Source organism: Mizuhopecten yessoensis, unplaced genomic scaffold (assembly GCF_002113885.1).
Source record: "Mizuhopecten yessoensis strain PY_sf001 unplaced genomic scaffold, ASM211388v2 scaffold2623, whole genome shotgun sequence".
Taxonomy (NCBI): Eukaryota; Metazoa; Mollusca; class Bivalvia; order Pectinida; family Pectinidae; genus Mizuhopecten; species Mizuhopecten yessoensis.
In genome coordinates, this window is record NW_018404638.1 from 170,219 (window position 1) to 197,892 (window position 27,674).

The window sequence follows — 27,674 nt, forward strand, 5'->3', positions numbered from 1 at the left end:
AATATGACATATATGGAAATACATTGAATTTTGAAATGTGTTGAACTCTGTACATGTCTCCATATGTTGTAATCAATACAAGGGCTACGCAGAATACTGTGTACCGGGGACCTTCGCTACTGTTTCATTTTCGTCTTTTTCGACCTCCCCAATGAATTTCTAATGACAGCAAATAAAAGTATTTAACAAATAATATATAGCAATTACACACGAATGGCGAAATTGGCACTTGGCGAATATGGATTGTATCGGTAAAGGGCGAATATTTGACTGGGCGAAAGTTCCCCGTAACTAATATAAGTGTCTGCTTCCACATAATTGGTCAAACTTTTTTATTTGAGCTGTGATTTACATGTACAGTGACGTCACTACTGACGTAATCGGTGTACTTACGTCAATATATGACGCATTGATGTAATCTGTGTAGTCACCGTCATCAGCGTTCAGTATTACCCTCGAATGGTCATCTGAAACAAAAAGGTCATAACGCCATTTGGCCTACAACAATTTAGTCAAAACCTCTAGTGGTCGTATGACACAAAAAGGTCATAACTTTAGTTTACCTCTAGTGGACAAGAAAGGTGCTTTGTTTGCAAGCATTTCAGACAGACCCTCGAATGGTCATCTGAAATGAAAGTTCATAATTTTAGTTTACAACAATTTAGTCTGAACCTCGAATGACCAAGAAAGCTGAAACAATTATTTTAAACATATTTTATTTGCAAAAATACAAATTGGATAAGACTCAAGATAAAAACTTAAAATCCGTCTTCTCCCTTAAAAACTAATGATGATATATATATATGGCTGCAAAGTAGAAAACATCGGTGACTGTCAATTTTGATGATTTAAATAAGAAACATGTATACGATAAAATATACAAACCATTTACATTAATTTGTATTGTATGTACCCTTACATCTCTTATAAACCTGTATATAATGTAACTCGTTGTTACGTTGTTATAGTACACTGAACAATCTATACGAAACGAAAGGTCATAGATCTCCTGTCGAGATTTCGTATGACCTTCCAGTGGTCATTCATAACAAAAGGTCATGACCTTAATTACCAACTGTTGTGCGGCACAAAAAGAGATTGCAGAGTTGTGGTATTTCTTTTGGCAATGGCTCTTCGTCCCCTATTAACTCATTCAACCCTGAAATTTCGTTATAAACTATTCCAACCTTAGAATTGGAAGAGTTCAAATGTATATCCAGGGGTGAATGAGTTAAGCCTTCACGAAGAAGGAGTGCGAATGAAGCTCTTAACGTTACGTTGCCCTTTCCCCAACAATCAAAGATCCATCAGTTACATTTATCGTAATTACGTGCAACAAACTCATTTTATATTATAAATGGGACCCTAAGGACCAAAAATAGATTTCCCTCCACTTCCGTTGAAGCGAAATGGGCGTTACTTAAATTTACCGTTGATTTCTGCCATTGAAGAAGGCCAGGAGGGCGAAATATAAGGACTTAGAGTGAATTGTTGTATCAAAAATATTAAGATTTTCTTTTAAACTGCAGTTTCAACATATAGCTTTTACTTGAATACATTTTACAACGCCCTTCAAACTTATAAAGACGATGTAATACTTAAAGAAAACTAGTTTGGTCCGGCCTTAGGGTCAGTAAACATACATTATTCCCTTGGCCTAAATATGACGTGGCTTGCTACTTACATGGGTAAACATCCTTGTACCTATTCTTGGCCCTGTTTTCCGGGCGCATGGCGGCCGCATGGGGATGCTGGAGGCCCTGGTGTAGAGTCTGTAGGAAACAAGTGGGGACTTATTGTGTACGTTACTGACAAGTCGCACAATCGTTAAAAAACATTGCTGCTCGGTTCTTTGGGTTGTGTACAATATTGATGTTGATTTTGATATCGATCTGACAGCAACGTAAGCTATGTACATCGCAGGTATGCTACGTCAAAGTGACGAAATACATTACTTTATTTTAGCAAAAGAGTTCCACATTAAAAACCCCATTAAATAAGCTTAATGGATATTAATTCTGTTATTAATTGATGACACAAGATAGTCTTCATAATGAAAACTAAGACGGACAACTCTTACACAATCACAGGTATAATATGTAAGGTAGCATATAACCTTAACCCTAACACAATCACAGGTATAATATGTAAGGTAGCATATAACCTTAACCCTAACACAAATTACAGGTATAATATGGAAAGTAGCATATCACCTTAACTCTGACACAAATCATGGGCATACTTTGCAAGGTAGCATATAACCTTAACTATAACACAAATCACATGTAAAATGTGTAAGGTAGCATATCACCTTAACTATAACAGAAATCATGGCATAATGTGCAAGGTAGCATATACAATGTAACCTAAACTCTGACAGAAATCACAGTGTGTAGCATACGTCCTTAAGGGAGACATCTGTAACACAAATCGACGGCATAATGTGAAAGCATACACTTTTAATCAAGACAGATTATGTGCTTACCAAATATCTCCACATATTAAAGTAAGATTAATCACTTGATTATTTTCATGACTATCCAAATAAATTTAAAAAAAACACTCTTAAATAACTCATTACTGCAAAAACTAATATATTTGGCCAATTCAAATGGGAACTAGCTTACACCATGCGCAGAGATTAGGAAAACACATTTAAGTGGCCATTTTTGCCACTTCCTGAGTAAGACTTCCTTTAGACTGCACTTAAAGGTTAGTACCAACCTCATAGATTGGACAGAAGACAGAACACATTCTGAATGAGATGGATATAACGTATGCTAATCAACTTACCGCAAGCTCCATCTCAAAGCCTCGATCTGACATCTTCATTTGTGTCATGAAAGCCGAGAAATCTTCAACTTTGACCCCTTTGGTTCCGTCTAGGAGGACAAACGATGACATGACAATTCTGTCCGCGGACAAATGAGATACGCCCAAGTGACTTCCGGTCAGGTGTGGAGTAGGGTTGAAGCTGGTATTGTACGATGATGAAACATGGCTGCCACTGTGGGCGTCGGCCGACTACAAAAATAAAAAGGTCAGTTTTATAAACATTTGTAACAAGAAAAAAAAAGTGTGCTTCTACCGGGGATCGAACCCGCGATTTCCAGGGGGTGCTCTACCACTGAGATAAAGGGCAATTATCTCTAGCTCGAAACCAGAAGGCGACCGTAATCCTATGTACAATTAAAACCTATCACACTAATGCCCCCTATTTAAATGTGTTCGCCCTCGAACACCACAACCCAGTTTGTAACTCTCTGTCACCACAGGGAGGGCCATGGACACCATTTGTAAAAGGAAAGAGAGTAGTGTGCTTCCACTGGGGATCAAACCCGCGATCCCTAGGTTCCTAGTCGGACGCACTACCACTGAGCTAAAGGGAAATTCCCTCTAGCTCGAAGCTAGAAGGCGACCTCAATCCTATGTACAATTAAAACCTGTCACACATGTATTTATGTATATATAACTCCTGAAGCATATTTGGCAATACATCTTGAAACCTCGGTAGAATGTCCCTCCTTTCATTTGCCATCGCCAACATTTTTTAATGCCCTTTTTCTATTCTTAAGAATTCCTTCATACATTTCCCTCAATCTATTGCCTAACCCCGTTATAACATTTTCCTGGACAAGTGGTGTCATTATAATGAGGATTTACTGTAAACACATATATCTATGCGCAAATAAAAACACAGGTCGATCAAATAGCGGGGAAAATACGTAAGCAATAAACTGCTTAGATGTGGCAGACATAACGGTATAACTGCCATAGGTGTCGCAGACACACTGAATGGGGCGCGACAGTGGTGCGCGATATTACGCGCCATGATGAATTGGCAGTTATACTAGTAGGTCTGCCACATTTATGCAGTTTATCGTTTTTACATAAAAAAGCAATTAACATTTTTTTTCTTTCTTAATAATAATAAATAATAATAATCTTTATTTAACGTTGTGTACAATTGTCAACAACAAACATAAGCTCTAGATCCACCACCGCTGGGGATCGAACCGAAATTCTTGGGAGAGCGAGTGGTCTGAAGCTCACGCTTGATAGCACACAGTAGTACAATGACTGTTCAAGTTCTTTATTCACCAAAAGTCTTAAGACTTATAGGTACAAAGCAATCATGATACATTGTACATGTATATATGTTATAGGAGAGTGACTATAAGCATATAGTGACAATGACTGTACGCGTTACCAATCACGGCTACCGAGGCACCCATAACAATTTAAAGTATGCCGTTGTTGTCGGCTAGGCCAGGGCAATAACTAGAACAGCAAATAGTCGAATATATGTTGCACTGCTTCCCACAAAATATCGAAAGATACAGAAATGTAGCATATTGGATTCATTTTTTAAATTTATGGGATGCTGAATTCTCTACGCCTTCCATCAGGTACAATAAGCTTATACATGCATATGGTTAAATGGTAGAGATTATATATGTACAAGGGAAGATAATTGGGGTTTATAAAAGCAAAGAAAATGGTGAACACGACGAATACATATCCAGATTTAAATTTGATTGTTCAAAGTGCGCCTAGTATCCGATTCTGGTGTTCCCCCAAATAAGTCGCCTCTCACGATATAGTACAGAAAACAAATTCCTTTCCGCAGAATTACACGTGACTCATGTACATCTGAGTACCCTATTTTTAGTGTCTCTCATTGGTTCCATTTTCATAAATATAATTTATGAATAACATTTATTGGCAAATAATCAGTTTTACTAAGGAATTGCATAATCATACAATTCAATATCTCACTAAATTAATGGCGACCGAGGGTCAACTAATCTGGACTCAGTGATGACGGATAATGGCACTTCCGCCTGATATATATGGGGCAAAGAAGTAATTCCAACAGTGTGGACAAGTTTAGGTTGTCAAATTTTCGGAGCGATCCGCTCCTTTTTCAAGGCACAGTGAAACAGAACAGTTACACGTACATATACATCATATTACAAGAAGATAGAATTGATATACATGTACTATAATTGAAAATATAGCTATTATATAAAACCAATATTCCCCTCGGCTAAAGACAGCCGAAGGTAGCAATTCAGCTGAGAGCATCGCGGACAAGGGAAACGGATGTAGAGGACCTATTCTTGCGCAAGATGCACTGTCATATATATATATATATGACACTCTGAATGACCAGTTATCCCGGAAGTGACGTCTTACCCTGTGGGTGAGATGACCGAGTGGGGCGTGGATACTAATTTGCTCCCCGACCTGTCCATACTTGGAGCCAGTAAAACTTCTGGAGCTTATGTTGTCCAGCCCGCCGATATACTCTGTGAAATCAAAAGACGGATTAACAAATGGCGATAGGTATACGTCATAATGACGTCATTATACGATAACGACAAGTACCTGTCACTTACATTTAGCTTCGGGATTGTTATATTGAATGCATTGGTAATTCACTCACTTTTCAACTCCATTGCGCTATGAATGGTGAAGTCGTTGACTTGAGATAGGTTTGCGTGATTTTGCCAAGCAGTCTTGTAGCTAAGTCGAAAGGTTATTGTGGAGCCTTGTAATATTTAAGCAATGAATGTTTTAGCAAATGTTGTTATGGTCCTATAACACACATTGCTAATGATGACAAACTTAATAAAGCCCGGTAGCGTTATTGTGTAATATTCAATAAAGTTACCTCATGTTCGTTAACTTAACACCAGTTTCTATGTCAGATATGACTTTTTAATAATTGAGTGATGACATCATGTGACCTTACCTTTGCTGTCGCCATTAGCTACCAGAGCTACATTCCCGTTCACCAGAGTCGCCTGATCCTGTCCGTGACTGTTAACATTCAACGTAATGTATTACAGGAAGAATCATTCTAGTGTCCTATTAAATATATGCTTAATCCAAGCCGAGTTATGGCCCCTGAATTTGTCACTTCTACAAATGTGAAGTCAGATAGAGTTATCCTTCCTGCACTTCCGGAATATTTGATTGGGTAGGCAGGTGCATACGTCCTAAGATTTATGATTTATTTTGTCATGTAAAACTGAAAAGCGACCCTACTACACTTATTAACAATTAAGAAAAACACTAATTGTCTAAACGTGTACAGTACCTGTTTTTACCAATGAACGATTATGTCCTAAACGTGGCTCATGCGCTTATATGTAGACCGAATAGGAAAACAATCTCTCGAATTAAAAGATAAAATATTTAAGATGAATCCCAAGTGATTGGTTTATTTATTGGTATCAGAATCTGAATGTTTATGCAAATAGAAAGTGTCACTCCTGTGTGATAGGCTGAGAAAATCTCAAACCGATGCTTGTATAATGTGAAGATGAGTGAATAAAAGGTTCAACAAAGGCGTCTTTATAGCAAAATCATGTAACTGTATAATTATTATAAACTTATTTGAGAATCAAACATGCCAAAAGAAACTAAAATAATCATCGAACAACCTGTCAACGGCCAGGAGTCTCTCAAATATCCAATATTTGTTTTGTTTTGTTATACATTTTTGCCAATTTTTCTAGTTCAAATTATTTCCATAGATCGAAAAATACATAAACGTAGATATGAACAAAAGAACAAATAGTTTCTCTCATCAATCTTATTATTAATAAATAAAGGAATCTATCAAATAATTAACATATCAATTGACCAACCAATCACTTTCAATAATTTATTGATTTTACCTCTCAATAATTTAATGAATGTTTCATTTATAATCAACAAACAATTAATAACAAACTCACCTTCGCTGACAGCAGCATATGATAGCGATGCTGAAGGGGATGAGTATCCCCCCAGCCACCGACAGCCCGATAATTAGAGGGAGGTTTTTAGTACCGTCCGGTTTCGTCACAACTGTCATACACAGAGAAACAGTAAAAAACATGCATACATATAGTTCATAAATTTACAGACGACATTTCTACATTAATTAACAACATATTTAAATGTACGGAAGCCTCCTACAGGAGTTATTTCCCCTTATAATGAGCACGGTGAACATCGACGTTATTAATTAAGGATCGCTGTCCCACTACACTGCTGTTGTTTTTTCTTTACACACTAACCTCACCTTATATTCCGTTGTGATATAACTGTAGCACACCTGGGCTATTACACTTCCGTCGACCAGTTAGATCAAATGGTTTCACCAATGGTACATCGATTTTGAAGTACAAGCCCGAATTCCGGCCTGGCCGCGCATATTCATTAAGGGTCAGAACACGTGATTCTGTTATTTATTTTTTATCTCATTTTGTCCCACAAGGTATAGTTTTCTTTTCAAAAATGATTTATCAAATCTAAAGTCATACCAGAAATGTAAGTTTTGAATGTATAGTTTATTTTTTTGGCAGTGGTACAGGTATCCTTAAGTCATATTATTCGAGATCAAATTACGAGATAAAGCTAGGATGTCGTAAAATTCCGACATAAAATACTCCGAAGGCACCAAACGGCTTCCGTAAGGTTGCATTATGGAAATAAACAGAATTATTATAAGATGTCGTTGCTATTTCGATTAAATATAGATGAACAAGAGTTGTTTATCTTCATAATTAAATCACATTTTTTATTTAAACATGTTGCCGATACTTTCTTTGAATTGGTTATTAACTTATATAGATATAAAAAAAAACTTTGTCTCAAGAATAGTTAACTAAATATAGACTATCTAATTCCGGGGCGGACGACTGACTACACTAGAAACAGTTAGTTCCGATGTAAATGATTGGATTATATGACTTTCTATACTATTAGTTGTTATATGATTTTTATGCAGGTGCATTTTCATAATTTATCTTATAATTACAGAAAAAAATGAAATTTGAACAGATGATATAATCCGGTACCAAATATATAACAAATTTGTCATACAGCACAAACGAAACCAAATATTTCAAGTTCAAGTTAGAGGCAAAATGTTTTCGAGATAACACACATTTTTAGGAGTTATCGTCCTTAGATCGTGCTTTTATATTTACGGAGTGTGGATTTATATTCACTGTCTGCATTGGATCACGATTTACAAAATCACATCCGAGTGGTTAACATATTTTATGACAAAATATGTATTTTGTTTTATTCTAAACGGTAACTTTCTAAATACTGCCGTACTGTTTTTGATGTAATGTCGGTAATCTAAAATATTGATGTAATGTCGGCAATCTCAAATATTGATGTAATGTCGGCAATCTCAAATATTGATTTAATGTCAGCAATCTCAAATATTGATGGAATGTCAGCAATATAAAATATTCATGTAATGTCAGCAATCTCAAATATTGATGTAATGTCAGCAATCTCAAATATTGATGTAATGTCAGCAATCTAAAATATTGATGTAATGTCAGCAATCTAAAATATTGATGTAATGTCAGCAATCTAAAATATTGATGTAATGTCGGCAATCTCAAATATTGATGTAATGTCGGCAATCTAAAATATTGATGTAATGTCGGCAATCTCAAATATTGATGTAATGTCGGCAATCTCAAATATTGATTTAATGTCAGCAATCTCAAATATTGATGTAATGTCAGCAGTCTAAAATATTGATGTAATGTCGGCAATCTAAAATATTGATGTAATGTCGGCAATCTCAAATATTGATGTAATGTCGGCAATCTAAAATATTGATGCAATGTCAGCAATATAAAATATTGATGTAATGTCGGCAATCTAAAATATTGATGTAATGTCAGCAATATAAAATATTGATGTAATGTCGGCAATCTAAAATATTGATGTAATGTCAGCAATCTAAAATATTGATGTAATGTCGGCAATCTAAAATATTGATGTAATGTCAGCAATCTAAAATATTGATGTAATGTCGGCAATCTAAAATATTGATGCAATGTCAGCAATATAAAATATTGATGTAATGTCGGCAATCTAAAATATTGATGTAATGTCAGCAATCTAAAATATTGATGTAATGTCGGCAATCTAAAATATTGATGTAATGTCAGCAATCTAAAATATTGATGCAATGTCAGCAATATAAAATATTGAAAATGCTTATTCAGTGGGATGTTTGTTACATCGTCCTCCGTTACTTTATCGTGTATCAGGAGTGTGACTCTATATATAGAGAAATCACGTGGTCGTGCTCGTTAATAAATTGGGAGCCTGAAGTTGGTTCCTAGTTGCTTGTTCCGTTTTAGATAAACGGAACTGGGAAGCAGACCCCAGTTCCGTATAGTTAATGTATAATGTTGTTTATGTGTAATTCTTTCCCTGTCTACCTCTCAAAACGCAAAATCCAAGGTGTACAGTTATATTTGAATCAAGCAGAGGAATCGAACCCACAACTTTTCAGACACAAATTAAAACAACCATAGCCTCTATAAAGGAATTGGTCTTAAACGGAACTGAATTCCAAACTCCAGTTACTTTTTCTCTTACACGGAACTAGGATCTGGTTCCAAGTTCCGTTTTTCTTACACGGAACTAGGGTCTGGTTCTAAGCTCCATTTTACTTACACAGAACTAGGGTCTGGTTCTAAGTTCCTTTTTTCTTACACGGAACTAGGGTCTGGTTCCAAGTTCCGTTTTTCTTACACGGAACTAGGGTCTGGTTCCAAGTTCCGTTTTTTTACACGGAACCAGGAAGTAGGATCTAACTTAAGGCTCCCAATAAATGTATCTAAAGCACTATAACCTATACATTGGGACTATAGTCTGACATCATGTGCAATATATAATTATTTCCAATTTGCTGCATCAACCAAAATATAACCAGCGTGTGTGTAACTTCCGTAAATCATTTAACTCTATTTGGAAGATTAAACCTTTTTTTTTCGTTTGAAATAAGTTAACATTGTTACAATAAATATTGGTGCAACTTAACTGGAAACCCGAAATTATCAAACACCTATTACCCGGAACTTCAAAAATCCGGGTAAAATATATGAATAAATCTCTTTAATGAAATCGTGCATCGAAGTTTAGAAAAAATCAAAAAATTTTACAAAAAAAAATCTTTCCTGCATTGAGCAATCCCCTTCCCCAATCCGCATTGGGAAATATCGGAGATTAGTAAGGACAAATGTGGCCTGGAACACCAGTTATAACGATTTTTCTGTTGTCTGATTTTGGCTAGATCTCTCTTTACAGTATTTCGTCCGATCAAGAAGTTAAGTTTAACCAGCGAACAAGTCTCGTAACCACATGACATCCGCGAAAAAAAGTTGTTCGCAAAAAGAAAATGATTTACAGAAAGTACACAAGCTTGCCTGATAAAACCATGCTTACTCACCTAGAATCTGAAATACAAATCTCCTCAGACATGTAATAATGTATGTATTAATCTTCATGGACTTAATAAGGCATTACATATAATAACATGTTTTTCATTTTTTTTATAATATTGATAATCATTATTAATATAAATCAACTTAAGCAATCCCCCACCACAAACAAACACCAAATGGAAAAACACTTAACATCAATATCAATTCAAACCACCACCAGTTTAACTAAAACAAGTGCATCTACTGGAATTAAACACATGCGTGCGCACGCACGCTGACCAATTGGGCCACGTGGTTATGGGAAGAAGACATCATTAGCATGCATTAGGACTGGTGAATACACTACAAAGAGTGGTCAGTGTGGTCAAACATCGCACACGATATTTTAGACTAGTGGTCAGAACACAATAGACTAATTAATATACAGTGTACAATGGAAATCTGTTCAGTGACGTCACCACATCAGACAACAATGTATATATTTATAGAATAGGAAAGATTGAAATAAAAGAAAGACATATACGTCGTTTACGCGGATCTGAGAGAAATTAGAAGAAAAACAAAGAGTATTTGTCGACGTCTGCGCGTTGTTTGTATGCCGTTACAGGTTTCCATCGTAAGCAAAAACAAAAGACGCAAAAAAGCGAAACTACAGCAAGAATACGGCAGACAGAGCAGCTTAGAAAGCGAGTGCGCACCTGTAGAAGGGCAGTATCCGTCCGCTTGTCTGCAAGTCCCGTTTGTGCAGAGGGACAGACACGTCCGATCACATTTGTCGTCCCAGTATCCGTCACTACAGCCAGAAAGACAGTATCCGTTGCCCATTTGACATGCATTTGGTTTGCACGTGTCATGACATGTAAAGTTACAGTAAGGGCCATAGTAACCTGCTTTGCAGCCGAACAGACACGCCCCCGACGTGACGTTACAGTTCACACGTCCGTTGTCTGTGCCGCAGCTCGAACATCCCGAAGTACACTTCTGTCCGAACCAACCTTCCCGACATCCACCTGTACACAAACTGGTTCCTTGCGAGCATCCGCCAACACAGCTCAAACTACAGTTATATTCACACATGTTTCCATGATAACCAGGATGGCATCCTCCGATACATAATCCTGTTCCTGCTTCACATCCTTCCAGACATCCAACATTGCAAGGGAACTGACATTTGTTGCCATAGAAACCGAAACGGCATCCTCCAACACAAAGTCCATTGACTGCATCACACCCAGAGGAACATCCCTTACTGCAGTTTGTATCACATTTGTTGCCATAGAAACCAGTTACACATCCGCCGATACATATTCCCGTGGATGCATCACAGTTACTGCGACAACCAATACTGCAACTATTGTTACATTTATCGCCATAGGAACCATTGATACAGCCATTTATGCATGTACCAGATACTGTTTCACAGCCAGCTTGGCAGCCGTTGCTGCATCGTCCATCGCATCTATCACCATAGTAACCAGTCTTGCAGCCACCCGCGCAAACACTGGTGCCAGCAGTACACCCATTTTGACATCCATCGCTACAGATACCGTCACACTTGATGCCATAGAAACCATCGACACATCCATCTTTACAAGTACTTGTACCAGTGACGCAACCGCCCTGACATCCAATGCTGCACGTGATATCACATCTGTCGCCAAAGAAACCGTCCCGACAACCACCATCACATATATTTGAACTCACACCGCAGCCACCAACACAACCACTACTACAAGTAACGTTACACGTGCTGCCATAGTAACCACTAAGACAGCCTCCTACACAAATCCCAGTCGCTAAATTGCAACCATTAGCACAACCAATGCTGCAAGTATTTTCACACTTGTTACCATAGAAACCTACATTGCAGCCATTAATACAGGAACCGGAGCTCGTGCAACCACTGAAGCATTCACTGTTACAATCCGTATTGCATCTGTTGCCAAAGTAACCCGCGTTACAGCCATTGAGACAGATGCCGGAACCTTTGTCGCACGTTTCTACAGATGAGTCAACCGCTCGACAATTTGGACAACTTGATGAACACTGAGCTCCAAACTTTCCGGCGAAACATTGGAGGCAATTACCGGCCCCATCACAGGTGTAACAAGCCGAACATGATCCTTCACATCTGTTGCCATAGAAACCTGCGCGACATCCATCAATACATATTCCTGTTAATGTATTACAGCCATTTTTACAGCCTGTGCTGCACGCACTGTTACACCTGTCGCCATAGAAACCAGTTTTACAGCCAAACATGCAAGTCCCATCGCCCACATTGCACGTGCTGCTGGAGGTGGACGACGTCCGACAGTTCGGACAGTTGGACAGACAGTTTTCGCCAAACTTTCCGGCGGGACAAGACAAACATGCACCCATCGCGTTACAGGTTAGACAATTAGAGCACGAACTATTACACTTGTCCCCATAGAAACCATTTTTACAGCCGTGCAAACAGATCCCAGAACTGACGTTGCACGTGATATTTGATGACGTGGACGTCTGACAGTTAGGACAGCTAGACAGACAATTTGTTCCGTACTTCCCTGACTGACACCTTAGACAAACTCCATTCCGACCACATGTCAAGCAGTTTGGACATTGCATATCGCAAACGTCTCCATAGTAACCGTTCAGGCAACCGCGGGTACAGTGCGCAGAAGTCTGGTCACACACGCTGTCCACACACTGGGCGCCACAGAGTTGGTTACACCAGGAGCCACTCCATCCGGTGATGCATGCACCTATACATGCTCCGTTTGTCTGAGCGCATCCTGCAGATAAACATCGATGGGGCAAAATGCAATTACGATCGCAAATGTCACCGTAGAACCCTAATTCACAGCCCAAAGAGCAGCGTCCTGTCACACGCTCACAAACCGGAAACAGATTGAGCGACTTCTGGCACGTGCCTGCGCAGTTGAGAGTGCAGTCACTGCCATATTTACCCTCTGGGCATACACAGTTACCAGTTACTCGGTCACACGTGTCACAGTTGACACATTGTGACGTACAAGTGTCTCCATAACGTCCATTGACGCATCCCTGCGTGCACGTACCGCTTGTCTGATCACACGCGCTGTTCCGACAGGAGGCATCACACAAATTGTTACATCGACTTCCGTAGTAACCATTTGTACATCCACTCGCACAGTTTCCAGTCAGCCAGTCACAAATATTTGAGGAACATCCGGCCGCACATGTTTGGTTACAATACATCGAGTGATATCCGACAGTACACCCCGATACGCATTGACCCGTGTTCCGGTCGCAAATATTCCCGCCACAGTGTGGGTCGCAAGAACTGGTACACGTCTCTCCGAACCTGCCCGGGGTACACGTATCACAACGTCCCGTGTTCTGGTGACATAAACTCTTGTCACACAACGAGCTACAGACTTCGGTACACAGATCGCCATAGTAGCCGTTCACACAACCATTCACGCAACGCCCTGTCAGCTTATTACAGGTCCCTCCCGCACAACTACTGCTGCACCTGTCCTGACAGAACGTTCCCTGGTAGCCGGGGTCACACTCACCCGTGCATGCTCCACTGGAACGGTCGCATAACCCAGTTGCACATTTGCTACAGTCTTGATCACACATGGGACCATAGTAATCCGCATTACAGTTTCCACTGCACCGCCCCGTCGCCTGATCGCAGAGTTTATTCTCGCAATTAGCGCTACAGATCAGTGAACAGTTAGCGCCATAGAGCCCAGCTTGACACACACCGCGACAACTTCCGTCCGCCGGGTCGCAGTTCGGGTCGGCGCAGCGAGTTGTATCACACGTTTCGTTGCAAGTTGAACTCCAAAATCCCGGCATGCATCCGTCTATACAGTGTGAGGTGATGTGGTCGCAGTTGTTATTGAGACAGTATTGACTACATCCGTCGGCACAGAAGGGCCCGAATCGTCCGGGTTTACAACCCGCAGTCGCGTCGCATTCTCCGCCGGTCTGGTAACAACTCAACAGACACCCGTCACTACACGCATGCTCACAATAAGTGCCATGGAAACCAGACTTGCATCCATCCGTACAGGATCCCAGAGTTTTGTCACATGATACTAAACTACAAGAGGTAGGACAGGTCGAGTTGCAGAAATTACCATAAAATCCTAGTGCACACTCACCCGAACAGTATCCGTTAGCCTTCTGACACATTCCCGTCTTGCAGTTTAGGTCACAGCGCGTGAAGCAATCCTCGCCCCAGTAGCCTCCAATGCAGGCTCCGATACATCGGCCGTCGTCTTTCTGACACCGGTTGTCGGCACACAAGTTGCTGCAGCTCTCGTTGCAGTGGCTACCATAGAAGGAAGTGTCAGCACAAAGACCTAAGCATGCGCCCGTGTCCTGATAACAAATCCCCGCAGCACAATTCGGGCACGTGAACTGACAATAAAATCCCCATTTCCCGGCATTACAGTTTCCACAGCGACCGTCCGCTTTATTACATATTGAATCTTTACAGGAGCCTGAGCATACATCCTTACATTGACCCCCGTGGTAGCCGGTGACACAGGGGCTGTCACAGTTACCGGTAGTGATGTCACACCTACCGGACGTACAACCTCCGCAGTTCTGGTCACAGTAGGCGCCGTATTTTCCCACAACGCATCCGACAGTGCATACGCCAGACACACTACATTTGTTGTCCTGGCAACTGGTACTGCAGTCAGCATCACACATAAGCCCGCGCTTGCCAGTGATACATCCGGACTCGCACGTTCCATTGTTTCCGAAACACTGGCCGTTCAAGCAACCCGCGCTGCAGAGTTTACACGTGTTGTCGGCGTAGTACCCTGTACTGCAGTCGATGCAATAGTAATTGTTTGACACACCCTGACATTGAGTGCATCTGACGTCACCAGTTACATCTACGCATGTCATGTTGCAGTAGGATCCATAGAATCCAGTGGCGCACGTACCGGATCCACACACACCACTGGACTTTATGCAAATTCCGTTGAGGCAGTTCGTGCTACACGATATATTACAAAAGTTGCCATAAAAACCGTTCTGACAGGCCCCTAAACACTTTCCACTCAATTTTTCACAGATTGGTCCTACGCATGCGTTGGTACATTGCGTTAGACACTTGTCGCCATGGAAACCAGATCTACAAAGGCCCAAACATGTACCGTCCGTTTTGCCACATCTTCCGTCCAAGCAATTGCTACACGAAATGTTACAGAATGGACCAAAGTATCCATTTACGCACGTGCCTTCGCACGCACCCGTGTGCTGGTTACATGTGTTATCCCCACATTGGGAGCTGCACGTAGAACTGCATTGGTCGCCACGGTAACCCGGTACACAACCCCTTACACAGACACCAGTAAATCTACTACACAAGAGATCGAGACATTGCGAAGGACAGGCAGAAGTGCAGAAATCTCCATGGAAACCTATAGCACACTCACCCTCACAGTGGCCCGTGGTCTTGTCACAGCGACCATCTCTACAGTTAGTTTCACATCCCGACGAACAGAAGTCGCCGAAATATCCATCTACGCAGGTGGTTCCGGAACAACGTCCGTCAGCTTTCTGACAGTTGTTGTTGACACAAGTAGAACTGCACGTGACGTTACAGTAGTCCCCGTGATGCGTGTTGCCAATACATACCCCACGGCAGACTCCTGTGTCTTGATCACAGGGGCCATCACATCGGTTACACTGGTGCTCACAGGAGAAACCCCAGGTACCGTCTGGGCAAGCAAGGCACTTACCGCTATTCTGGTTACATATCCTTGAGCTGCAAGACGTCGAACATATATCTTTACACTGGATCCCATAGAAACCATTCAGACAGGAAACGTTGCATGTTCCATCAGTGCGCCCACAGGTCCCGGATGTACATTTCCCACACGTCTGATTACAGTACGTCCCGTAATAGCCGCTGACGCACGCGAATTTACAGACGCCATCTATTTCACAAACGGCTCCCGCGCAATTATTACTACAAATCTCGTCACATTTAGCGCCTGTGCGACCTACATTACACCCAGATGTGCACGTGCCGTTATTACCGTAGCATTCGCTACTCAGACATCCCAGGTTGCATAACTTACATGTGCCGTCAGCATAGAACCCGTATGAACACTGACTACACGTGTAGCCGGTGTTTGATGCTAAACACGTGACACACTGTGGTTGCCCGGTAACATCTGCGCATGTCATGTTGCAGTAGCTACCATAGTAGCCCTGGGTACAGCCTCCCAAGCACTCGCCAGTCAATTTAACGCACCCTCCAGTCGCACACGTTTGACTACATGTCCGATCACAATAATCTCCATGGTAACCAAATACGCACGACCCCTGACACTTAGCGGTAGTTTTATCACATAACGATCCAAAACACTGGGTGCTACAGTTAAACAGGCAGCTGTCGCCATGGTAACCGTTTAAACATTGTCCGTCACATTTTCCCGTGTCCCTATTACATAGACCCCCTGCGCATGTTTTACATTCATTGTTACAGAACAGCCCATAATATCCAGCCACGCACCTACCTTCGCAGTCGCCATTGGTTTGTAAGCACTTGTTGTCTGCGCATCTGTCGTTGCATGTTATGTTGCAGTAATTGCCGAAAAAACCATCCCGACAACCGTCTTCAGCTAAACAAACACCCAAGGTCTGTACACAACGCGCTGCGCATCCTGTAGCGCATTGATCTGCGCAAGTGTTACCCCAGAACCCAGATTTACAGCCTTGGGAACAGTAGCCTGAAGATTTCTGACATGTTCCGCCCTCACAGCTGGAACTACAGGTTTCATTACAGAATGCCCCATGGAAGCTTTGGATACAAGCGTTGCTGCACTGTCCTGTACTCCTGAAGCACGTGCGTGGAAAACACCTCACTGGACACTGATCTAAACATAAGTCGCCATGGTAACCACTGTTGCATCCGATAGTGCATCGTCCCCCGATCTTGTCACAAACAGAACTAACACAATTTGTAGAACAAGGCGTGCTGCATTGCGCACCATAGTAACCCGTTTGGCACGTAGCAATACAGTTTCCAGTCAATTGTTCACACGAAATGTCATTACATGTACTTGTGCACTGGTAGTCACACGTTTCGCCATATTTTCCATTTGGACAAGCGTTACACGTACCTGTGAATTTGTCACATGACAGCAGACATTTTGAGCTGCATTGGTCTTTGCATGAGCTACCAGTGTAGCCCGGCACGCACGAGCCGATACACGACCCGACATCTCGGTCACACGCGATTCCAGAACAATTTCCGCATTTATTTTCACATTTATCACCGTACCAGCCATCAACGCATCCAAACGAACATCTACCGGAAGTGACGTCACAAGAACGGGAAATGCAATTCTCATGACATCGAGTACATGCTGGACTCGTTAGATAATACCCAGAGTTACATGTCAAACACTGTAGATGTTGGTTTGTCTGACACGTGGCGCAGTTGCTGACCTCACACTTAAACTGATCGCACATCCGGCCGCCTCTACCGGATATGCAGCCCTGCAGGCATGACCCATCGGTTGCCGCACAACTGTTGCTTACACATCCGTCGCTGCATGGCGAACATGACGTCACGGCGCTGTAATACCCCTCGCTACACGCCCCACATGTCATCGGATCCGTGGTCTCTATACACGTGATGCAATTACTTATTCCACTGAATTGTGCGCATGTTTGTTGACAATCGTTCCCATAGGTCCCGGATATGCAGGTCCCGACACACACAAAGTTCGTAGTATCGCAGTTAGCGACCCCACCTTCGCAATTGGCACAGAATTCAGGGTAACACTGACCATTATCTTGTTCACAGCCACGATCACAGAAGGAACAAGCAGTGTCACATGTCTCGCCGAACATCTGATGTTTACACGCCGTGCATTTTCCGGACACGCAGCTGTTTTCTCCGTTTAAACAATTAGAACAATCCCCAACATTTGCACACTCGCCGTTAGCTCGGTTACAACCGACTGTGCACGAATCAGAACATGGAAAGGTACAGTTCTCCCCGAAATAGCCCTGGTTGCACGTTTGACAGCGTCCGGTGGTCTGTTGACATCCACAAACCGATGTCGTCTCTCTACACGGAGTTGAGGTGAAACACTGAGCGCTGCACGTGTTTTGACACGTGTCACCCCACTGCCCAGAAGGACACACACCTGTAACACAGAAAATCAAGTAAATACTATAATCGATTTCATATTTGATCTTATAATACAGTTGAAGTGTGGGCTTCTGAGGTTTAAATCACGTTCAAGTCTCGTTTTGATCTGGTGTAACGGGTTTTTGTAATATTTAACAAATTATGATCAAGTTTAAAAGCAAACACGCATCCGAAAAATATGTAAAAAAAACTAGATGTCTGTTGTTTGTAGAACTTTTTTTTACGAGAATTTCAAAAAATGACCAATTCGGCGACCATTTTGAAAATGTGTATTTATGTGTATTTCTTGCGTTTCACAAAAGGCAAAAATGTCATCTGTTTTGACACTAGATTGATCACTTAAATTGTCATTGTGTCGCCATTTTAATTGTACAAATGTAGCAGGTTTAATTTTGCTGTACAACTAAATAATGTTCAATATGATAAAAATATTATACATTATAAGTATTTTTTTTTACTTATTTAGTGTAATTGTAGCACTTTTTTTTTCGACCCCGAAAAAAGTGAAAAAAACGCAAATAATAATTGGTCAAAAAAAAAAGCACACGGACCCCCCATTTTTGTGGCTGTTTAAGAAAGAGAAACACATTTTCTATCGATTCATTACATATTAAAAAAAGTTTAATAGCAGAACTTTTTATATCTGCAAAAAATGGTGAAAAAATGAGTATTTTTTCATTATAAAATAAGAAGTAGGGGTAACTTAAATCGACTTTCTGAGTTAAAAGAATAAGATTAAGAAATTTTACTTCCATAATTTAAAAGAAAATAATATTTTTTATCAATTCTACAAACGTTCACACATATCTGATAACACACTTGGAAGAAATTGTATAAATTTGTTCTGCAAATGTTTTGACTTCTCAGAGGTGTACATCCTTAAGGGATTCTGGATTTCCTCACTCAGGTGTATAGACCTAATCTTGGTTACCAGAAACTGGCATTATCCTGAAATTTCATACTTCAACTGGTTTATTGTACCAAAAGTTAGCCTAGATGTATGTTCTAAAGTCAAAATTCTAAAACAAAAAGCAAAATCCGAAAATATATTTGATCGTTAAAAGTGTTACCTCTGTCAAAGTCTTATAATCGGGGTCAAGAAGGTGAGGACAGGTTAGTACAAGCCCCGCCTACTTCTCACCTGATTTATCAAGGACATTGAGGACACCGCTAAGGTAGTTAGCCTAAAAGGGTGTGTTAGTTTACAGACTAACACATCATTGATAGAAGAATAACTCCCCGGATAACGAAGCGAAGTCTGGACAAACCCGAGGAAATAGTTATTTAAGCGACGTTCTTTCATTCATTGCATAATGTTTAAGTTTATAAACTTTTTGTGTGTGCATAATTGATGGATATTTTTCAAACTTTGTCTTGAACCTTTCATTAATATTTATGCTGACGTTACATAACAATTGCAACCTATAGACAGGCCATCGTACTTCTATTCCGTCTTTGCGTATTGCAGAGTTATCTCTTCTTGGGAGCAGGTATTGATTGTTACGTCATTGGTTTGTGTGAGAAAATTACGTCGTTTTCTCAAAAATTGATGACGTTACTCTCACAAACAAGTGACGTAACAATCAATACCTGCTCCAAAGAGAAGATAACTCTGCAATCCGCAAGGATGGAATAGACAAGCAATGATCTGAATATAGCTCATTGTCTATGCTGAGAACTGTGTAAACATCTACTGACGTTCATGGATTATGGACTGTCTGTAAGGAATTTAAAACAACTAAATACTCTTGGTAAAGTTTTGTGTATTGCCACTGCCAGGCGTGACAGCTGATAGTAATATTATTGTGTTATACATGTAACTTGTATAGAACATGTACATTTTTGTGTATTGCCACTGCCAGGCCTGGCAGCTGATAGTAATATTATTGTGTTATACATGTATCTTGTATCGAATATGTACATTTTTGTGTAGTGCCACTGCCAGGCGTGACAGCTGATAGTAATATTATTGGGTTATACATGTATCTTGTATAGAACATGTACATTTTTGTGTATTGCCACTGCCAGGCCTGGCAGCTGATAGTAATATTATTGTGTTATACATGTATATTGTATAGAACATGTACATTTTTGTGTATTGCCACTGCCAGGCCTGACAGCTGATAGTAATATTATTGTGTTATACATGTATATTGTATAGAACATGTACATTTTTGTGTATTGCCACTGCCAGGCGTGACAGCTAATAGTAATATTATTGTGTTATACAAGTATCTTGTATAGAACATGTACATTTTTGTGTATTGCCACTGCCAGGCGTGACAGCTGATAGTAATATTATTGTGTTATGCATGTATCTTGTATAGAACATGTACATTTTTGTGTATTGCCACTGCCAGGCCTGACAGCTGATAGTAATATTATTGTGTTATACATGTATCTTGTATAGTATATGTACATTTTTTAACTGCACGATTTATGACAAGGAGTGAAACTATTTCACATTGTTCAGTCTCCGTTTTCTAACTACATTGTATAACTAATTTAACTGTGTTTAACACATGTATGTTATGACTCCTATAAGCTTTTGGAATAAACTGAGTTGAATTGAACATTGAGACAAAATGAAATGCATTCATCTGGTGTTATAAACAGTACAGAAATCTGATGCACATCAGTTACTAATTACACCCGCGATCTATGTTAGAGACAATCTGATTAAAATCCTCTGTTACATGGCTCCGCCTGAACACGTAGTACGAAGTTAACGAAGCCATGTAACAGATGATTCTAATCAGATTGTGCTAGAGGTATCCTCTTTAACATTTTCTAATTGGATTAATTAACAATTGATTTGATTTATATCTTAGTATCCCCTTTACATCGTCAAACACGTTTTCTTTTGACCTGCTTTACACGTTCATTTGCTGCTTCACCAGTTACGCGTGATACGACCTTTCGTGTTTTGGCTGAAAAGATTCAATTAAAACCGTCATTTAAATATCTTGTATGATGATTCAGTTCACACGGTCCATCGACTTTAACAAAATAAACACGGTTATCTAGACCAATGTTATGGCAAAGGTGTTTGTCTTAATCTGAATAAATGTAAACATCAGGTAGTCTAGTGTGTGTTTTCGGTTGCCTCCCTTTCCAAGTGTGTCATTAAATGTTGTAATCGCTACCGCTTTATTAACCTTTAACACCTACCGATATATCAATCCTGAATAAATACATGCTTGAATATCTTAGACCCCTCTCCACCCTACAATGGACCCGACCCATTAACCTTAACTCTTACACAAGTTACAGGTATTGTGTGTAAGGTAGGATAAAACATCAACTCTATCACAAATCACAGGTATAATGTGTAAGGTAGCATATCACCTTAACTCTCACACAAATCCCGGATATAATTTGTAAGGTAGCATATTACCTTAACTCTGACACAGATCACAGGTATAATGTGTAAGGTAGCATATAATCTTTACTCTCACACAAATCACGGATATAATTTGTAAGGTAGCATATAACCTTAACTCTCACACAAATCCCGGATATAATTTGTAAGCTAGCATATTGCCTTAACTCTGGCACAGATCACAGGTATAATGCGTAAGGTAGCATATAACCTTAACGCTAACACAAATTACAAGTATAATGTGTAGCATTATATGAATATCACATTCATGAGAGGGCGATATTGCATATTTTCCCCCCTCGGAAAGCATTGTTGACCTCGGCTTCGCCTCGGGTAACAATGCTTCCTTTTGGTGAAAATATGCAATATCGCCCTCTCATGAATGTGATTTTTATTTTATTATACCAAGTGTCATGTTTAGGTGTTTCACCACTTCACCATTTTTAAAGGTCCTTGTGTTGATTTGACATAAACCAAGACTTCAAAGTTTTCACTGGTATGAACTAGGGGCGCATACATTCGGCGCATGTAACAATTTTTGGAATAACCCCCTGCCACTGGGACGATCCGTGCACGCATACGTTTGGCGCATGTGATATTTTTTGGAATAACACCCTGTCTTCTTTATCTTTGTAAAACGAGCAAGCAACATTGAAAATGTTCACATCTTTCTCAACCAATCAGATTACAAGATTTTAACAGGAGGTATAATAAATAACCTTAACTCTCGCACAAATCACAGGTATAATGTGTAAGGTAGCATATAACCTTAACTCTGACACAAATCACGGGTAGAATGTGTAAGGTAGCATATAACCTTAACTCTCACACAAATCAAGGGTATAATGTGTATTATTATATGCATGAACATTTCTAGCAATCACATTGGTCGGATCCTATACACGTGACCAGTCCTCAAAAACTCATGTAGACTGGTTATCCGGTGAATATCGATTTCTAAATATAGCCTGTATGGAAATTCCCCGGAAACTGTCGTAGCGCATGCGCAGTTAGACTGGAACGCAATCTGTCAGACGACATTAGAAGATGGCTGCTGGCGAACGTTTCTCCTTCGTTAGGAAAATTACCAAAACTATTCGAGGATAAAGATGCTGTTAACGTAAAAGAGGCCATTGAACACGCAGTGCATGTACTCCATGCTTATCTTAAGAAAAAGAATCTAGCCGATGCCTTCGAAAGCTACAATGATGAACTGTTGTATTCAAACCTGGCTAAATTTTACACGGAGGCTCGCGTACAAAAATCAGAACCTTTAGTTTTGTTTCGTTTTATTTTATTGTTGAAGCATATAATAAAACAGTAATGGGCTTTTTTGCTGGTAAACATGATGTGATATGAACCTGAAAGAGTGATATTAACCTCGGCTTCGCCTCAGTCAATATCACTCTTTCAGGATCATATCACATCATATTTACCAGCACAAAAGTCCATAATTGTATAATGTAGCATAAAACCTTAACTCTGACACAGATCACAGGTGTAATGTGTAAGGTAGCATATAACCTTAACTCTAACACAAATCACATGTATAAGCATAAATCAACAAATTGGTTTCGTCAACACACGTTAATAAACGTTTACATGCATACATTTTGAATGTAAATACGATATTATCAAAGACAGCATACTTTACTTGGAGCTTTGTGATATGCGCTAAGTGGTACCGGAATGTAATCTATTGATTGTATGTTGATGGAGTTTGAAGCAATCCTGTACGGATGATACATTTTGTAAATTATACGTAGAATAATATAAGTACATGCATATTGTCCTCAAGGCTGTATGCTACCTTGTACATTATACCAAAGTTAAGGCTGTATGCTACCTTGTAATTTATACCAAAGTTAAGGCTGTATGCTACCTTGTACATTATACCAAAGTTAGGGCTGTATGCTACCTTGTACATTATACGAAAGTTAAGGCTGTATGCTACCGTGTACATTATACCAAAGTTAAGGCTGTATGCTACCTTGCATACTATTTGCGTTAGAGTTCAGGTTATAAGCTACATACCTTGTACATTATACCAAAGTTAAGGCTGTATGCTACCTTGTACGTTATTTGAAATAAAGTTAAGCTATCTTACACTTTATGCCGATAAATTATGTCAAAGCTAGAGAGATTCATGTACCTTGTATATCATTCATGCTGGAACGAAGGTGTATGGGATTCCATAGCTTCACTATACGGATATGTAAAATAGATATCTGTTGTTATCTCCAGTAAGTTTCGTTACCTTAGAGTTTCCCGCGATACTTCAGCCCTAACAATAGGGTACGTGTGCACCAATTATACAGGAGTATCCTTAAATAAGCCCATGTATTTAGCTCTGCCATCATCTATGTCATCTCAAGGGTGTTCGATAATAAGCCCAAGTGTTGGGGTTCCGCCTTCTGCGCATACGCATTCTAATCAAATGAATATAAAACCACTGTGTGTCGACAGGTACCTTATTTGTAAGGGTACACGGGTGTCAAACATTTCGTTATGAATAACAAAACATCGTTGTCTCATCAGACAGCGTGGGACCCCATTTCTGACTTTGGAAATTAACTTTCTACCAGGATGTGAAATACATTAATTTTGTCTATGACCGGAACTTCACACATGCCTGGATTAAGCATAGATATAATCTTTATTGTTTTTACAGCAATTATGAAACAGATTAAGTCATCTTACATGTATATTAACCACTCTTGTTGGTCCGCATAGAAACGTGCAGGGGGTCTCAATGTGAGAGGAAACCAGAGTACCCGGAGAAAACCCACACGGTCGGACAGATGACTGTAGTATAGTTTTACACGCCCGGTTGGGGAATCGAACCCTTGCGCCACCCAACCACTCATTGGCGTATACACGGTTACTCCACCAGAGTTTCAGCAAGCGCGTACATCATCAGAGCTACATGTAAGAGTTAATTTACTCCTTTAAATATATTTAAATTTAAACACAATAGAGGTTTAAAAGACTCGTTTCGCGATTTGTTATCTGCCAGCACACATGCATAGCCTCATTTAATATTAATTACTGTACATTAACTGAAATTCCGTATAATTAATCGATCGTACATTTCCTCCCGTGTATCTATTTTTAGAAATCACAAGCACTGCCCGATTTAGCACACTGCCTAAATTTCGCTAGATATTTAGATAAATTTATGTGAATGAAATATATTTGTAAACGAAAGTAAGGTGTACGTTATACGACAACAATGTATCGTTATTGTGTTAATTAAACCGGAACACAATTAACAAAACAAACAGACATACATATTTATTTATACAATTTACAGTTTATAATATTTGATTTTGGCACACAGTTTGATTTTTGTACTATTTTTAAATCAACGTATTTTTGATAATAAAGATTAGTAACACCGTGTGTCGAGGAGTACATTTTCTTCTTTTATTATACAGACTGCTGTATTGGTAAATGTATTGTTCTGGCCAGCCCGGGCTGTCACGTAAACGAAGTTCCCCTAAAACAATTATCCTGAATTCCAACCCTCTGCATTATCTATAGATAGGAGAAGGAAGCTACGTCGCTAACGGTTCGTTCACTTTTAATCTTTAACCCGCTAAGAACGTAACGACAAGATATTTTAACAAATGCATTTATTTAAGTTGCAGAGTGGCATTCAAGACAAAAAAAACATTTTGTTTTGAAATTATAAATGATTGCGATACACAAAAACACGAAAGAGAGAGAAAAAGAGACAGCATTTCAATAAATTATAGATTTATACCCGGACACAGACAATCAGAAAACACGCCCCTCGGTTCTACAGAAGTACCTGTACAAACACACTGTATCACCATCAAGCGTGGAATGCGTTGGACCTGAACCATGATATCGGCTTTCAGGGCTCAATGCACCAGAGATCACGTCAATAATTCAGGCTCTTTACCTGGGTCATACATCCGGGTTGTTGGCAAAAAACAGATCCTAGTTCCAATAGCTTTATATGTATACCTACTTACCATTATAATCCATAGAATACACAGATACAATACACTGCATAGGACACACGTGTTAAATTTGTGAAAGAGTTTATCTTCAAAAAGGCAAATTCAAGATTTTTGTATAAATCAGCAAATTATCGAATCAACAATTAAATATTCACGCTTTTGAATGTGTCATTTATTTTCAGACAGACTCCTTTAAACGACATTATGAATTTAGAAACCGACCGAGAAATGAAACTAAGCGGAACTCCGATATAAACAAGACAACGATACATACGGGTTAAACATTTTTGTAATTATAGTTGGACAAGACACCAGCTACGAGACAAACAGAATTCGAGATATCCGGGTAAAAGACTAACAGGTAAGTATTGTGGGACAAGACACCAGTTACGAGACAAACATAATTCGAGATATCCGGGTAAAACACTAACAGGGAAGTATTGTGGGACAAGACACCAGTTACGAGACAAACAGAATTCGAGATATCCGGGTAAAACACTAACAGGTAAGTATTGTGGGACAAGCCGCCAGTTACGAGACAAACATAATTCGAGATATCCGGGTAAAACACTAACAGGTAAGTATTGTGGGACAAGCCGCCAGTTACGAGACAAACATAATTCGAGATATCCGGGTAAAACACTCACAGGTAAGTATTGTGGGACAAGACACCAGTTACGAGACAAACAGAGTTCGAGATATCCGGGTAAAACACTAGCAGGTAAGTATTGTTGGACAAGACACCAGTAACGAGACAAACATAATTCGAGATATCCGGGTAAAACACTAACAGGCCAGTATTGTTGGACAAGACACCAGCTACGAGACAAACCTAATTCGAGATATACCAGTAAAATGGCTTTGATGTAAACTGAGTGAGGACAGGATACCCGACTTCGAGAAAAACAATTCGATCCAGATATCAGGGTTGAAAACACCTAGAAATAAAATATAAAATGATTGAAGCGAAAAAATACTAAGATAGAAAAAAAAATTGAAGATAAAAGGTTTTTGAGTTCAATATTAAACCAATTAGTTCGCCAGTAGGTTACGGATAAATGTCTAGTTAAACTTCAATACTCGTTATTATTAAAAAAATCTCCAACATACATCACATTACAAACGTCAGTTCAACAAAGCTTATGCACCAAAACAAGGGGACAACATTCGAACTAAGGTCCCCTACAGCTATACTCAAACACTACTGTTGTTTAGAAACGTGCAAGGTTACGTCATGCCCAGTGAGAGTGTAAACATGAGGTAAGTGTATAGAATGATATTGAGTTACACATTTTTCATCTCTTTGTTTCGCTGTATTGTCATTTTCCTTAAAATCTTTCTGAAACTGGCATTCATTGCGATCTATGTAACGTTCTGTAAACAGTATTGTGAGTAGGGCCTTTGTAATGTTACAATAACTTATACCAGAAAGATAAAAAAATAACAACGAGCCGGGTAAAGGTTAGAAAAAAGGTCTCCTGTGTGTGGCTATAAGTCGTAAGAGGGGTGAATCTACGGCTCCGCAACCCTGGCATTCCGCAACACGATTTTATCGGGAAATAAAATATTCATATTTTATATGTGCCTAATCCGTCTGCGTCATTAAAGTAATAAAATATGCTTAAATCAACAACAGGAACAAAGAAGCACCAACTAAATAAATAAAGACCACAGTTCCCGACAGAATACCAGAAGCAGAATTAGGGGGTCAAGAACGGTACGTGGTACCTGGTCCCCATGTGGCTACAGCCATGCTGTTTCCTTTCTATTTCAATAAGTCACAAATGTCATCCAAAACAGAAATATGACCGTACCGGATTATTTAAACAATTGTTTTAAAAGATATAGAGATGATCTTTTGTTAAGAGTTTTACGAC

At 39.7% G+C, this 27,674-nt stretch overlaps 1 protein-coding gene across 5 annotated transcripts in view; it reads right to left on the reverse strand.

Moving 5' to 3' along the window:
* The window catches only part of LOC110446189 (multiple epidermal growth factor-like domains protein 6), a 62,970-nt gene that overhangs the window by 19,855 nt on the left and 15,441 nt on the right, over positions 1-27,674 (reverse strand). For 2 of the 5 annotated variants that reach the window (XM_021491211.1, XM_021491210.1), the window contains exons 2-8: positions 10,961-18,421; positions 6,750-6,861; positions 5,759-5,826; positions 5,200-5,312; positions 2,794-3,024; positions 1,685-1,772; positions 394-467 (exon numbers count right to left, since the gene is read on the reverse strand). In XM_021491211.1, the coding sequence (XP_021346886.1) occupies positions 394-467; positions 1,685-1,772; positions 2,794-3,024; positions 5,200-5,312; positions 5,759-5,826; positions 6,750-6,861; positions 10,961-18,421 (8,147 nt within the window). The remainder of the gene's footprint in view (positions 1-393; positions 468-1,684; positions 1,773-2,793; positions 3,025-5,199; positions 5,313-5,758; positions 5,827-6,749; positions 6,862-10,960; positions 18,422-27,674) is intronic. The other 3 variants (XM_021491213.1, XM_021491212.1, XM_021491214.1) reach the window with 3 other exon arrangements.